Source organism: Perca flavescens, chromosome 6 (genome assembly GCF_004354835.1).
Source record: "Perca flavescens isolate YP-PL-M2 chromosome 6, PFLA_1.0, whole genome shotgun sequence".
Classification (NCBI taxonomy): Eukaryota; Metazoa; Chordata; class Actinopteri; order Perciformes; family Percidae; genus Perca; species Perca flavescens.
In genome coordinates this window covers 10,910,985-10,926,477 of record NC_041336.1, presented here as the reverse complement: position 1 = coordinate 10,926,477, position 15,493 = coordinate 10,910,985, and the positions used below count along the sequence as shown (strand labels likewise).

Sequence of the window (15,493 nt, the reverse complement as noted above, 5' to 3'; positions counted from 1 at the left end):
TGCTGGAGCAAGATGTTTCAGTGGTCAGTTATTTAAATGTTAGAAACTAGTCTTTCACATGTAACGTTTTAATTCTGCACTGTATCCTGGACATGGCGATACAACTATCTGAACTCTTCGGGCTTCCACAAACTGGTTTGAGGTCGTGCCACACTAGCAGCTAGGCGAGCATTATAACGTGTGTTAGGCTACAAAGTGACGCGAAATGACACGCGTTTGTCACGGAAGTAAAGGCTGGACTACAATAGAGCTGTTTGGAGCAGTTTGTGAACAGTGTTTTCTGTGGGAGATGGTAACTCCCTTTGGCAGAGATGGCAAAAGTACTCACTTCCCATACTCAAGTAGAAGTACAGATACTTGTGTTAAATAAATACTCTGGTAAAAGTAGAAGTGCTGATTTAACTTCTTTACTCAAGTAAAAGTAACAAAGTACAGGCTTGGAAATTTACTTAAAGTATAAAATTAAAAGTAGCCTTGCAAAGCTACCTGGACCACACAAATGATACTAGAGTGCAAGCTGAGAAACTTCAATGGACATGGAAAAAAGGCTCTTTATATATATGCCATTGGCTACATTTTAAATGGATGTCTGCCAATAGGCCTAAAACATCAAATATATGATTATTGTGACAGAGACTGGGACTCCAGGTTAATAAGATTCTGACTGAGTAGCAAGATATGAATTCAATTGTGATTCTGTGAGAATTCACAAATCCAGTTTCTCTTTTTTAATCTTCCCCTTAACATTGGCACAATTTGCAGCACATTGGCCAGGAGTCATTCTTGATGCCTAAACATCTCTCTCAGATAAGGCCAAGGATGATTGGGAATGTCTTGCTGCGTTTCTGCTGCATCTCTGGGATCTCCGTTTTCTTCATTTTCAATCATGTCGCCATCCATACTACTATGTGCTAACGTTACCGCCATCACGCCGCAATGATTTGGCGCGAATGAATGCCGCCGAATCTGTCGAGTCGCCTTGTAGTGGTGCGTCAAGTGCAACGTATATTCCCATCCAATTAGATTGAATTCGGTATTGATGACGCAAAATAATAATAATAACGGTAAGCCCACTGAAATGATTTGAAACTAAAGTAACGAGCCAATTTTGTAAAATGTAAGGAGTAGAAAGTACTGATATTCGTGTTTAAAAATGTAAGGAGTAAAAGTAAAAAGTCGGCACAAAAATAAATAGTAAAGTAAAAATATTTGAAAAATCTACTTGAGTACAGTAACAAAGTATTTGTACTTTGTTACTTTGTTACTTCCCATCTCTGCCCTTTGGTGTGGGCTTTGGGCTTTTTTCACTTTGTGAACCTATAGCATGCACAAAAAAGATATACCGTACAACACAATAAAGGAAAGGGAAAAGGCCAAAAAGCATGATATGAGCACTTTAAATAATACCTTCGCTGTGAACTGACTGACCTTATCAGATTCACAATGAACATTATCTTATCTGCGGTCTCGATACCTTCTTTTATTAACAAATAGAGTAGGAAATGCTATCATTAAGGAGATTATAATCAACAGGCCTTTTAATAAAACCTGTTTTATCTAAATAACTTCTGGGACATGGAAATAAAACGGTGTGTTTGCAGGAACCCATTAATCAGTGCTGCCATGTGTTTCTCACCCAACGAGCAGGGTATGTATTGGGGGCGAATCTGTTCTATTCATCCTCACCTTACCCGTGGACGGAAGTCATTAAAGCCTGGCACAGTGAGGTGTCACACTACCTGTATCCCAAAGGCTCCACCAACGGCCAATCTATTGGTCACTACACACAGGTAACACTTGGCTGTTGCCCAGGTAACAGTAATGTGTTGACAAAGATAATTGTGGAAAACAACGGCGGCAATAACGACATGTCATGTTGCTGCTTTATTAATGGATGGTTACTTTTAATTAAAGCATCTATAATCAATATTTTTATATAAAAAAATGAATGAAATGTAATCCAGTAGTGGCTCTGCAGTTCCCTTCAGCTCTATGGAGCGTTTTAGTGTCTTTCAGCTCACCGTTATGTTTGTTTTCAACCCACAACGTTACCGTTTTGGTTCACTCTCACTGATCTCATGAGGTGCATCTCATAACCCTTAAATTGCCTCCTTGACTCCTCTGCTTGCGTCCCTTCCTAGCGGCTTAGTCCTTCCCCCCGAGGAGGTATGGGAGAGACGAGAGGAAATCATGGGAGGAGATTGGAATCGAGGAAATGTGCTTTTAGAGGGATGAGAGGTCTTTTCCTCTGAAGCGTCACATGAATTTGCAGCTGTATGGGCAGAGTTAGCAACTCTTTCAGCTGCACGGCTTCCGGGAAGGCTGCTCTCGTGTATCCTCGCTCATGGCTCCTCGGTGATTCCTCCTCAATGCGCTCGCTCCTCGGGGCAGAAATAAGAGCCTTGAGACGGCCTTCACCGTGGAGGGACAAAACAACTTCCGGTTTAGCCGAGGACCCGAGGAGTCGAGGAGCTATCAAATAAGGGTGATGAGATGCACCTATAGCCTCGTTTTCAGCCACATCAGGCAAAGAAGAGCATTTAGCCGTTAAAGAGACAGACAATTCCCTCAGGAGTTGGTAGAGCCCAAACACAGAGTTAACCCTTGTGTTGTCTCCCTGTCGACCATGAACTTGTTGTCCTTTCAGGTCAAAATTTATTTTTTGTCTAATTTTTTCGATGTTTTTGTCACTTTTGAAAAACATTTTTGTCATTTATTTTAACGCTTTTTTATGTCAAAGTTTAGTCAGGACACTGTTTTGATACCAGTTAAAAACTTTTTTTGAAATGCTATTAAACTGAATAAAACACCCAAAATGCAATGAAAGTTGCATTTTGGGTGTCAAGTTATTTTTGGGCAATTTCGGTTGAAATTAACCCATATTTCTGATATAAAAAACATTGAAAAAGGGTCAAATTTGACCCTAGGAAATCACAAGGGTTAAAAAAAGATTGAATATTGGACTTTGAAACACAACTCTGAATAATGTTTCTCAGTATCGGCTGGATGTGTAAATAACAAACTGTTTGCTAACAAGTTAGGCCAATAGATTAAGGACCAATATGCATGGCATATGAGAGACTGTTTCTGTGGATTCCAGGTTTCAAAGAGCCTTTTTTTCTTTTCTGTTTTCCTAAATATAAATTGTATGGTAAATTGTCTGTACAAAATCACCAATCCTGCTTTTACCAATGGATTCATACCCTCCATCATTTTTTACACTTTCACAATGACTTTTTGTTGTTGTTGTTGTCAGGTGGTGTGGAACAGCTCCTACAAAGTTGGCTGTGGAATGACATTGTGCCCGAACAACATCTATTTCTACGGCTGCAATTATTATCGAGCGTATGTGACCCTAATTCACCCTCCATACCCATAAAACCCCTGACATTGTTTTGCATGCAAAGCTTAACAGTGGTAGAAAGAAACAAATTATGAAACTGTCTATGTATTTAATGAGAGGTTATTTGAGAATCAAATTTCTGATTTGTTTCACAGAGGAAACTTCAAGGGATGGCCACCTTATAAAGCTGGACCCCCATGTGCTTCCTGCCCCAATGACTGTGAAGACAAACTCTGCAGTAAGTAACAGATATTATGACAATTACACACGGTTCTTTGTATGGCAATATATATTACAAGGAATATTGTCTACTGAGGGGAAAAAAAAGATTATGAGCTAACCGCTTCATTGTTTCATTTCAGCCAACCCCTGTCCTTACATAAACAAATACATCAACTGTCCTACCTTGAGCGTCACGACTGGATGCGGCAATAAGCTGGTGAAGGCCTGGTGTCCTGCTTCATGCAACTGCACCAATCAAATCATTCCTATAGCCTAAACACAAGCCATTGAGTCTGCAAATTGTACTCAATCTACACATTTACATCTTTGTTGATTTTCTGTCTAAGCTACTTTAACTGTAATCAATTTCCTGAAAGCGTATAATAATATACTCGTGACGCAACCAAAGAACATATTTCTGAAAATATTGTGATTTAGCACTGATTGCCTTAAGTTAAAGGGATGTTTTGGGAGTGTTTTAAATTCTGTATCTCTAACCAAACCCCCTTGGGACACTTAGTCAGAGTTTTGTAAAATAGTCCCAGTGTTGCATGCACATCATGTTGGATTTCACTCAACCTGCAGGGCCATGCATGATGTCATATGGGGATATCTCCCACTCCGCGTTATGAATTGCAAGAAATGTGTCAGCACAAGCAAGAAATCCACCCAAGCTAAAGATAATATAAACCACAAATATGAATTCTACACAATCATACAAAAAAGACTACATTGGATATCAAGTGGTGTATGCTGTGAGTTAAACATCTCATGGCTTTAGTTGTAGCATTTTATTGACATTCATATATCAGAATATCAATAAAATGTTACAACTAAAGCCATGAGATGTTTAACTCTTATCAACCATAACACAATTACAGCATACACCAGCATATATATATATATTTAAAGTCAATTTAGTACTATGTTAACACTCAATTTCAACTGTCAGCTAGATCTTCTACATTGAAGGTTAAAAACAGTTAGTCAATTGATTCTGAATATTATTGTTAAACATTCCAATAACCAATACGACTGCAATCTATAAATGTTTGCACATTCAAACTCCAGCAAATATATCTTTCTGGAGCCCTGCGTACACACACACACACACACACACACACACACACACACACACACACACCATGTCCCATCTTAAATATGATCACAAGGTAGACCAAAGATAAGAGATTTTTTATCAAGAGGACTTCTTAAACTCTTAATCATTCCTTTAACGTCAGTTTACATTAGCAAGATGGTTTTTCCTTCCTGCTTGCATGAAGTACAATTTGACAATACAATGTATACCTTTTTTTTATACTCTGTGATATTGGCTATATCTATCTAGAAACATAACTTGCTATCGTCATATCTGACATTAATGATGCATAACTGTAAGTAGGGTAAATGTAATTACAGCATTGGTAACTTTATCAGCTGTCAAGACTGCAATGTGTATTTCTTTGAATTTCACCTTGAATAAATGAGCAGCTATGATATATCATTGCGTGACCATATATAGATCAACTCTACAACAGTGGTTCCAAGCCTGGGGGTGAGACCCCCACAAGGGGCTGCGCAAGATAGACTCTCTTGCCTTTTTTTTATAGAGAATAATTGGATACTTTAACCTCTTGAGGCCTCTAAAATAAAATACAGAAAACTCTTTAGTTGATGTTTTTAAGTTCACAGCCAGGAGATATGCAACAGGCAACAAGAGGGCTCAAGTAGACATTGCTTGTTTTAAGGGTACACGGGTCAAAAAGGCTGGAAGCCACTGGCCTAGATTTTAAAATGCGGCTCAAAAGAGAAATTTTGACTAGCAGTGCATTGTTAGAAGAATAAATACAGAGAGTAATAAGGAAATCTGCACTGCACAATAAACAAAAAGTCAATAACCCTTGTAAACCAGCAGAGGGCTCTGTTGTACAACTCACCACACCTCCTGCTATGGGTGCCAGTGTTTAGTTTATCTGCCTTCATCTGAACCAGTGGCCTATGAATAACATGCATTAAATCATGTATCAACAATGTTATGCCTCATCACTCACACTCTCTCTTATAGGCCTACAAGAGGCTACAGTTTCAGGCTATATGAACTACATGTAAGATGTGTGTTTTACCATATTTGACTAATATTTTAAAGCTCTTTTCAATCTCCACAAATGAATGACTTGTGATGATTCTGTTTGGTAAATGTGCAGGTTTCACAAGAGGCTGTTATTCAGTGAAGGTTATTTCTTCACCATTGTGATATGTCCATCATAATGCACTGTCCACATAAAGAGGAAGACCTGACACAATGTGACTGAAACAAAGAAAGAAAAAAAAGTCATGTGAGCCTTTCTGGGAGATAATGGCCATCCTTAAGAGATGCCATAGCTTATGAATAAAGCTGACATCAACAGCAACAATATTAATGATACAGAAAAGAAGATATATTCCCTTTATTTAGTCGGGTATAGTGGTTTAAAACTGCAATGACCACCCTGATTTAGACCCAGTGAGGTCGACATTTTAACCTATAATACAGGCTTATAGTATAATTGTTTTTTCTCTGTTTAATAGCGCTTGGGAAAAAAATCTTTTCTGTGATCAGCTTTCTATATCTTCAAAAGCACCTTAAGTTTCCTGGACTCAATATGTCAAAGTGACTATAAGCAGTTGGTCTCTTTTAATATAAATCACTTCGTTCGTCTACAATCAAAATAGGCTACTAGACTACTGAATAAAACAGAAATACAGAAGACATCGAGTGATCAAATTGAAACATGTATTTGTGGGTCTATTTGCTTTGCGGAACAGTAAAAAGGGGGCGTTTCTTGCTTCTCAGTGAAAAAAAAATAATTAGGTTTGATTGACAACACAGCCTGTTATGCCTGTCGTTCGTTCACGAGACATAACGACTTGTCTGAGTGAAGGTCTGACAAGACTCTGCATGAGACACCTAACAGCAAATTAAGTGTTTAAAATGTAAACGGGATAGCCACTGTCCGTCGAGATTGACTGACGGTGGGGGATATTTCTTCCTTTGTTTGCTAAACCAGCTAACAACGGAGGTTGTGTTGACTGGACTTTGAGTTGGCTGTGAAAACTAAACTTCACCGAGCTAGCTAGGGAGTTAGCTAGTTAGCTAACTAGCCCAGCCCAGCACAAAGCAGCACAGACAGCAAACGGTAGTCTGCTCATGCAGTTCCAGCAACTAAGGAAGACCCGTACACACCGTCATTCCCATGGAAACACAAGGCAGTTTGAAAGGTAAGTAACGTTAGCTAGCTAGATAGATAAAGCTACCGTGCGTTACAGTAGGCGGATCATGAGTTTTGTGAGTTGATTGAACTGATAACTTAACATGCTTTTTATATATTTAACTTAACGTTACCCACCACTGCTAAACTGAAGAGGGTTGGTTTACTACGGTAAAAAAAACAAAACAAATAAAACAACAACACGGGGTGGTATGTGTGATGAAAACGTGCTAAAATCTGTCAACTCACCGAAAAATGCATGAACGTGACATGTGAATATGTGAAGCACGTCGGTCGTATGTGCTTTATCAATGTTGCATTTGCGATGACAGCGTTCTCTGATTGTAACTTAACATCCGCGTTCAGTGAACACCAAATGTCAGTAACGTTAACGTTACGCTTCAGCTTCTTCTTCTTCTTATGGCTTTAAAACGTAAAATAGCTGCTACTATTAACGTTACTGCTGTTACTAGTTTCATGTTGACTAATCATGCGAATCGCTGTGGTTTCTCTTTACAGAGCGCAGTGCACGGAGAAAGCCCCACTGTCTGTAGGAACCTGACAGATATGTGCACCGAGAGATGATATGGCAGAATTGCGTGCACATGTTAAAACGAGGCAATAGGCCAGGCAGGAAATTGGGGTAAAGCTTAAACATAAGGCTTTGCTACCCCGTAGGTTGCCAGCCAGCGTGTGTGTGTGTGTGTGTGTGTGTGTGTGTGTGTGTGTGTGTGTGTGTGTGTGTGTGTGTGTGTGTGTGTGTGTGTGTGTGTGTGTGTGTGTGTGTGTGTGTGTGTGTGTGTGTGTTCGAAGTGCCTATGGCGGAGTTTGGGGATGACGGCAGGCTGCCTCCATTGAATCTTGGGGATACGGCCGTGCCCAGCGACGAAGCAGCTGGCAAGACGCATTGCGAAGTGTCGGTCTTGAATGGAGACTGTGGCATATCAGAAAATATGGTCGGTTCAGGATCCCTCGTTTCACCTGGCAGCCAAGCACGGGTGGAAACAGCCAACACCTCTGTCGGATTTGATGCCAAATCTGAAATACCACGCAGGAGCAGCATTATCAAGGTAAGCACTGAAGTTAAAGTCCCGTTATTATGCCATTCATTCCGGTGGGCTGTAGCCTGCACATTGACGCTGAACATAGGGGTGTTGGAAGTTACAATGCATAACACATGCTCTAATTTAACTAACGTTAGTCTCTTTTATACCAATATTGTGCCTGCTTTTCATTAACCTCGCCTATAACATGCTTACACGTAATATTTCTGGGAAATAGGTGTTTTTCACAATACAGGCCAGTAATGGGATCACCAGAAGCACATCCTGTACTTTTGTCTGATTTATTTTGCTTCTCTTTATTTGATCTTGCATGTGCATAATCTGACCAAATGTGCACGCCTGTCGAGACGGAATGAGATAGGATTATCTTTATTTTACCCAGATGGGGAAATATATTTGCAACAGCAGAGAAATACAGGAATAAAGCAATGGAATACGTCAGATAAATAGTATATGCACAACTCTACATACATACACAAGAAGCATGTGGTTGAAGGTGCTTGTGTTCATTATACTAATAATATGGAAGCTAAAACAGATATCTTAAACAGGTATTTTAAAATTACTAAATAAAGCTTGCATGAAAGTGGACTGAGGTAATGGGATGTTATTGTAGAAAGCAGCAAAGACAGGGAATAACATACAATACAATATGAGAGGGACTGTCCAATAAGTGAAAAGCAGAATACACACTTCTGACTTCAGAAAACAGCAGCAAATAATAGTGTTGAGTAATAGTGACTACTGGTTAATAAAATATCATGCAGGGGTCCTGAATGCAGTATGTTGATTTTGCATATGCTTAGAATAATGATAGGGTCTGCCTTAACATTGTGAGCGTTGCATACTGTTAGCCAAATATATATAGTAGTGAGTAACTCTCATATTGCCGGAAAATAATCCTAGGTGATCGGTAGGGTTGGGTATCGTTTTTTTTTTCTTTCCCGATACCAGTGCAAGAACGATACTTTTAAAACGGTGCCGGTGCCGGTGCCTGAACCGGTGCCTGAACCGAAATGTATATAATGTATTTATAATGAATATAATATAAAATATAAAAAAGAAAAGGAGCACAAAACGACATTAAAGAACAGCTTGTTTAACACTAGAACGGCCATGTCGGTCATTTTGACCGTTTTGAAATTTATACGTGTAATAACTTTGCTGAATAAAAAGGCAAAGCCAGAGTCAGTAACGTAGGCTACTACGGCGTGGATGGACTCAGTTCTGAATCAGAAGCCAAACACGCTTGCTCTGTGAAAGGCGCGGTACGCGTGTGTTCATATAACTTTATACATCCTTGACCTGGCTGAAATCCTTGCACACATCCTCTGCAAGGAGTGCACCAGCTGTAAAATGTCCCGGAGGAAGTTCATGCAGCAACTGGCAGGGGAGCGGAAAAAGGGCACTGGCGCACGCACCGCAGCAGACACCAAAATGGACGCAGTGCCAGGTTAGGTTAGGTTATAAATGTTCAAATAACATACTTTTAATTGTTATTTGGCTGTTAATATGAGTTAAGTTGAATGAGGTCCACACCACATTTTTTCGTGATATGAATGTATGAAATAATTATGGTTTACTATGCCACGATATGAATTATTGAAACACATTACTACTACTCAACTATATAATTTAACTTGTTAAAATGTTTTTTTTTCAATGTTATTACTTTTTTCTAAAGATATCCTAACACAATACATGCATTAACATCGCAATTGGGTATTTATTATGAGAGATTATAGAGTTTGGAATCTGGCGGTGTAAATGACCGCTCACTGCAATTCTAGTCAGACTGTTCGGTCCCGGTGTAGGAATCCTCTACAGGGAAATACAGTCACACTTTACACCGCTTAACGTAAGCCGTCAGCATTATAACCATTGTGTTTAATCCAACTACTAGCTAACGGTAACGTAGCGTCCCGTGCAGCGATGCTTCTGAGAAAGAGAAAAAAAAAAAAAAGAGTCAGGCACCGAAATTTCCATTCTTGTTCGGTCTCGTTACTACCGTTTACGTCGGAACCGTGTTTCGGTACCCAACCCTAGTGATCGGAGAAAATCCCTGAGCAAGGCACTCAAGTCTTAACCTGCTCCAGGAGCTGATAATTGATGCTCTTATGACTGCTGAAATGTATACATGTACATATTTCAGAGGGATATGTAAATAAAAACATACCTTTATCAGATTCATATTTCTAAACTATTTGACATTAGACTCATTGTGATTCTGACTTTCAGTCTAAAGCTTTGCACTTCAGTTTACTCATCTCACTGTAATGGACGTTGGTAGTATTGCTTAAGGGGTAACAAAGATGATGACACTTCCTCGCATTGCATCAATCTACTGTATGTTGAAAGCCTTGGAGCCATTGTCTGTCAGCAACTCTATAATGTCTTGCCTCTGCTGCTGTAACTGTCATAATGTCAGCCATAATACTGTCAAAAAAACAAGTTTGAAAATGGTGAAGGTGAGTTACTTGGCTATACAAGGGTGCAACGGATCACAAAAGTCAAGGTTCGTATTACAGTTTTGAGTCATGGATCGGATACATTTTTGGATTAGCACAAAAAAGGGGGGACAGTACATATATTTTTAAATGCTTTCCATATATTACTTAAAGAACTGTCATAAAACACAGCAGGTTCAAGCCGGGGAGCAGAGTTGGCTTTTCCGGGGAAAACAAAGGACTTTCACCTTGTGTTCCTTGGGAGGGTTTTAATCCAAACCACAGATCAATTATAGTCCGGTACACCACTAGGCTGTACTCAACAAAGGATTGATTATTACATTATTCTTTACATTAACTGTACTTTACCCTTACAGATTACCATAGCATAGAAATCCTGAAAGAAAGAGATGTCAGAAATGTATGCTTCTTATTTTGATGACGTTTACATTTGGATTTGAGAGGTCAGTAAATTAGTAGTCAGACCCAGAGATGTAATTCCCTCTAGGGCCAGCTAGATTTAAAATGCATGAGCTGTGTAAGGAATTTGTTGAGATGCACTTTTCAAATTAAAGTGTCTGGTGCTGTTTGACCATATTTGCTTGCTTAATAGTTCATTACCATGTGCACAATCAATCCAATGCCATTATTAGGACTATGATTTGATGCTTCAGTGCGATTTCTCTGGTTTGGGTACGGTCTCTGGCAGTTGACAGGGTTTAGCTGCTCACCTTTTCACCGGAGGTTTTACAGGCAACACATTCTTGACACATTGTGGGTGTTGAACTTTGACGTGCCCTCTGCCTGGAGATTGATGGGGGTAATATTGACATTTCTGCCTTAGAAAGTTCCAAATAATCTCTCACTACACAAGGCTCTGTCTCAGGTTACAGTTAATTTCTTACAGTTCCCAGGCCATTTGAGCATGATTTGTCATAGTGATGTGTCCACTCCTGTGAGCTATAGGCTCTGTCGAAACATGTTGAAGCTTATTTGAACAAGAGAAATGTCAATAGATTTTTGACTCCTTTTTTAAGATATTTTAGATTCAACTCAAAAACTATTTTAAAAGAAGACATAGAGAAAGTTTTTTATTTATTTATTTATATATAACACAACTTTTAAAACCCCTCATTGCTGTTTCTGTTAAGATCAATTCCCCTGTCTAATTTAGTGAACTGGTCCAGAGGTTTCCACATGGTTGTCCAGTCAGGGTATGCATGCAGACATTAAATCATTTGGAAATGCTCAATGACCTAAATTCAGTAAGTGCTACTATATATCAGACTACAGAATAAAAGCATTCATGAAAAGGCATAAGTAAGTGAAATGCACAAGTCAGTTTGAAATGATTATGTGGCGTTTGCTAAGCAACACAGCACATAGACGGCTCAACATCCAGTGAGTCACGGCAGAGATGAAAACCTTCGATTGGTTGAAGCCAAAATAAATGTCATGTTAAGCATTAAGAGAACATGGACTGTTACCAAGGTTTGGATTGATGCAGGAAGTGGATTTCTTAATCAAGATGGGAAAAATATCATTCCTAATAAGTGTGTTATGTAATGCTACTCATACACCAACAAACCAAAAAGTAAGAGTTCATATTCTGAAAGTGATTTGGACGTCACTGATAACACTTTATTAATAATGTGGAGACGGTGAACAGTTATGTTAAAAAAAAAAAAAAAAAGGAGGCAATATGTTGATTAGTAAATGTGGCATTGGATAGAGAAAGTGATAATGTGATATCATAATCCCTCATTTTGTTCTTGTGTGAACCCAACACAACAGAATTTCCTATTTGAAGGCTATCAAGGAAATGGAGTATGCAGCAAGCCATGCCCTTGTCTACATGGCAATATTTTCTTGAAGGCAGTTGTTTTTGTTTTTGACAGTTATGACTGATCGAATATTGCACTGAGACGGTGGTTGTGAAGGGTTGGACCAGTGTTGACAAGGCAGCCTGTTTCACATTGGCAGTCAGAGCCCTCAGTTCTTGGTAAACTGATTCTCTGAAAAGAAGGGAGGATGTGGTCGGGACGACACCAACCTCATTCTCATATTAACAGGTATAGTAGTTAGTGCTTAACAACATCACGTTTGTGTGGTGAGGGGTTACAAGCTAATGGCACATCTAAACCTTTCTTCCAAAATAGTACTTCTGAAAAAAGTGAAGCTTGCAGTACTGTGCAGTACAGTAAAATAGCACCTTTGCAGATCTTTTAATTTGATGGTTGCTGAATACTGAACTTAAAGTGATAGCCTACTCCCCCCAAAATCTACACTCCCAAGCCTTGTTCAGACCAAAGATTCCCGGCGAGACGAAACTTCTTTAGAATATAGGCTAAAACGGATAGGCTAGTCTGAACAGGCCCGGCTCAGCTCGACGCAAGCCAGCTGATGTTGTCGCCTGTGACTCAGCTTGTCAAGCGGCAGTGGCTGGTTTTAGAACGTAAGGGATATCGTGGCGACCTCTAGCTCACCCAGTGGGAGCGTTCGCCCCATGTTGGCTGGGTCTTGCAGCGGCGCGGGTTCGAGTCCGACCTGCTGCCCTTTGCTGCGTATCGTCCCCCATCTCTCTCCCCCTTTCATGTCTATCCACTGTTGCTGCTTAATAAAGGGAAAAAGCCCCAAAAAATAATCTTAAAAAAAAAAAAAAAAATAAGTGATATCTATATTATATGCAGCTACAAAAAAGTTTCAACAAGTCTTTGTTGCGAATCTTTGTTCTGAACTGGGCTTAACGATGGGGGCAAGTTTTCAAGTACCAATACATTCATAGAAGCTCATCTAAAACCTCTCACTGTCCATTTGTATTCTCTGTATATTTCAAACCGTTGTCTTTATGCAGTTTTCGCCATATACCCTGCGTCCGTGTGTCGCCCCCAATTACACGCAGAGGCTCTTTTTCTTTTTTTTGGGACATGCTGAGCATATGGATTACAATGGGGAAATAATGATTATGCTGCAGGAGAGGTTAGAGAATTTATATATGGATCTTTTGATTCTATGGAAACCATTTTAACTGTTTTTTGTTTTCAAGTTGACCACAACCTATGACATCATCCTCTATGTAAAAGGTGGAACTAACCATGTGTAACAGCCATATTTCCAACTTCCACAGGGTAAATATTTGATACTCAAAAGATTCATTTTGGGTGGAGTGCCACTTTAATATAACCTTCTTTACATTACAAATCAAAATGTATAGTAATCCATCCATTAAGGAGGCAACCTTCCAGTCCTGTGTTTGTCTATTTGTTTGTTAGTCAGCAGATTATTATAAAAACTTGAATGGAAAAATATGTTACTCCATAACCTTACATCACCGTTGTTCTAATATTAAAATAACAAATTTAGAGATGTGTACAGCCTTGCCAGAGTTATGCACACCTTGAGTGCTTTGTACTTTAAATTATAACTGTTCATGCACTTAAAATATCCAATGAGCAGTATATGTTTAGGTTACAGAGCAACTATGTGATACTAACTAAGGCACTTATTCACAGCTTGAGTTATGGCTTCGGTGTTTACTAGTCCATTTTTAACGTTGTCTTCTCCAGTAAATTGTAACCATGTTGTATGTGGGTGGCAAGTGGCAGGAGAAATAATAAGCCCTTGGCTACACTTCTCTTCCCACCCTTACGTCTCACCATACATCCTCTTAAACAAAGAGGATCTCTCCATTGCTTGGTAAAAACACTTACTTCACAGCTCTGATAGGAGAGGAAAACAAACTGAGTTTGTGATATCACCCTGTTAAAAGGGAAAACAATATGGTACTAATTATGGTGGACCAGCAGTGCTGGAAGTCAAAGATAAGTCTCTCCATGGAATCCTCATACTGTATCATATCATTCAGTCAGGCTCAGTGGCAATTAAGCCTGCATTACTCAGACCAGTGCATCACAGCCAAGGTGTGCTTTTTGATTTATTGGTTTGTTTTCTCCTGTTAAGGTTAAGAGCAAAATTGACAGTATACACTGAATTGGTATCAGTTGTTCTTTATTTAAAATAAGACCGTGTCGGAGAGTTGGATTTCCTTTTGAATTGGTAACTTTGCCGTGAAGTCAACTTTTGCTTTATGTGCCAAAGAGTGATTAAATACCATCTGTAATTTGTACGTCAGGTTTCAGAAAGCTTGCACCATACATCTTTGCATGCTACATCGTTCCTACCTACATATACATTTGACAGTTGAAAATCAGTGTTATGTGGTAGATTTACTTCAAATACTTATGAATATATTGATATGCAAGTGTTTTGGGAGTGGTTTCCCTAAAGTCTTGAAGTGACAAAATGTTATTGTAACTTTAAGTAAAAGGATGTTTTCAATATGTCTACTGTATGTGAAGTACTTAGTGCACACCCGTAATGCTAATGTAGTCATCAGTTCAGTGTTTCTAAATAGCTTCCAATCACATGTTTACATTCTGCAGTCTGACTTATTGTAATCAGTAATTACTAGTGTACATACTACAGTACATTTGTCTATGTGAGTACCTACATTGGAACAAAGTAAGTGATAGCCATGGCCAAATTTGTAGTACCAAATGAAGCAAGTCAAATAAATTGGGGGAATGCAGGGGCAAACAGAATCTCCTGAAATGACTGTTCAAGTGGCCTTGAACAAGAAACCTGACTTTATAGTACTTGCACGGAGTGTCCACGTCCAGCCTACTGCGCATTGTTGTTTATTTAAGTGGGTAGCTGAAGTTCCCACTAAGAATGTGGAGATGGAGATGTTGTTGATATTGCCTAGCATTTTCAAATTAATTATTGATAATGTCACTCAAGACACTGCCACTTAAGCGTTACTTACAGACTTTCCTACCATCATTTAGCCTAAAATGTCCACCCACAGATTGTTGTTTAACCCAAACTTTCTTTGAGCAATGCAGCTTACATGCTTGATTGTAATCCAGTTGTCCAACCCAATGCCACTGGCAGTTGATGTGGTAATTCCTTAAAGATCTTTTGACAGCCATCCTTGATGCAGGGTCCTGCTGTTGTCTCCCATTCACTCATTGTGGCTGCGTGCGTTCAAGGCAACTTGCAGCAGTAGTAATCAGTCGTTTACCTGAATCATTGCTTGTTCATTTATCAGCTCAGCTGAGTGCTGTTTTCCTCACCCAGGTATTTCAAGGGTAGCTCTAATGATAGATT

General features: G+C 39.3%; 1 protein-coding gene across 1 annotated transcript in view; it reads left to right on the top strand.

The window, feature by feature from the left end:
* Nucleotides 1-7,552: 7,552 nt before the first annotated feature.
* plcl2 (phospholipase C like 2) overlaps nucleotides 7,553-15,493 on the top strand; it is a 38,316-nt gene continuing 30,375 nt past the window's right edge. The window contains exon 1 of the mRNA XM_028580088.1: nucleotides 7,553-7,883. Coding sequence (XP_028435889.1) covers nucleotides 7,632-7,883 — 252 coding nt within the window. The 5' untranslated portion in view covers nucleotides 7,553-7,631. The remainder of the gene's footprint in view (nucleotides 7,884-15,493) is intronic.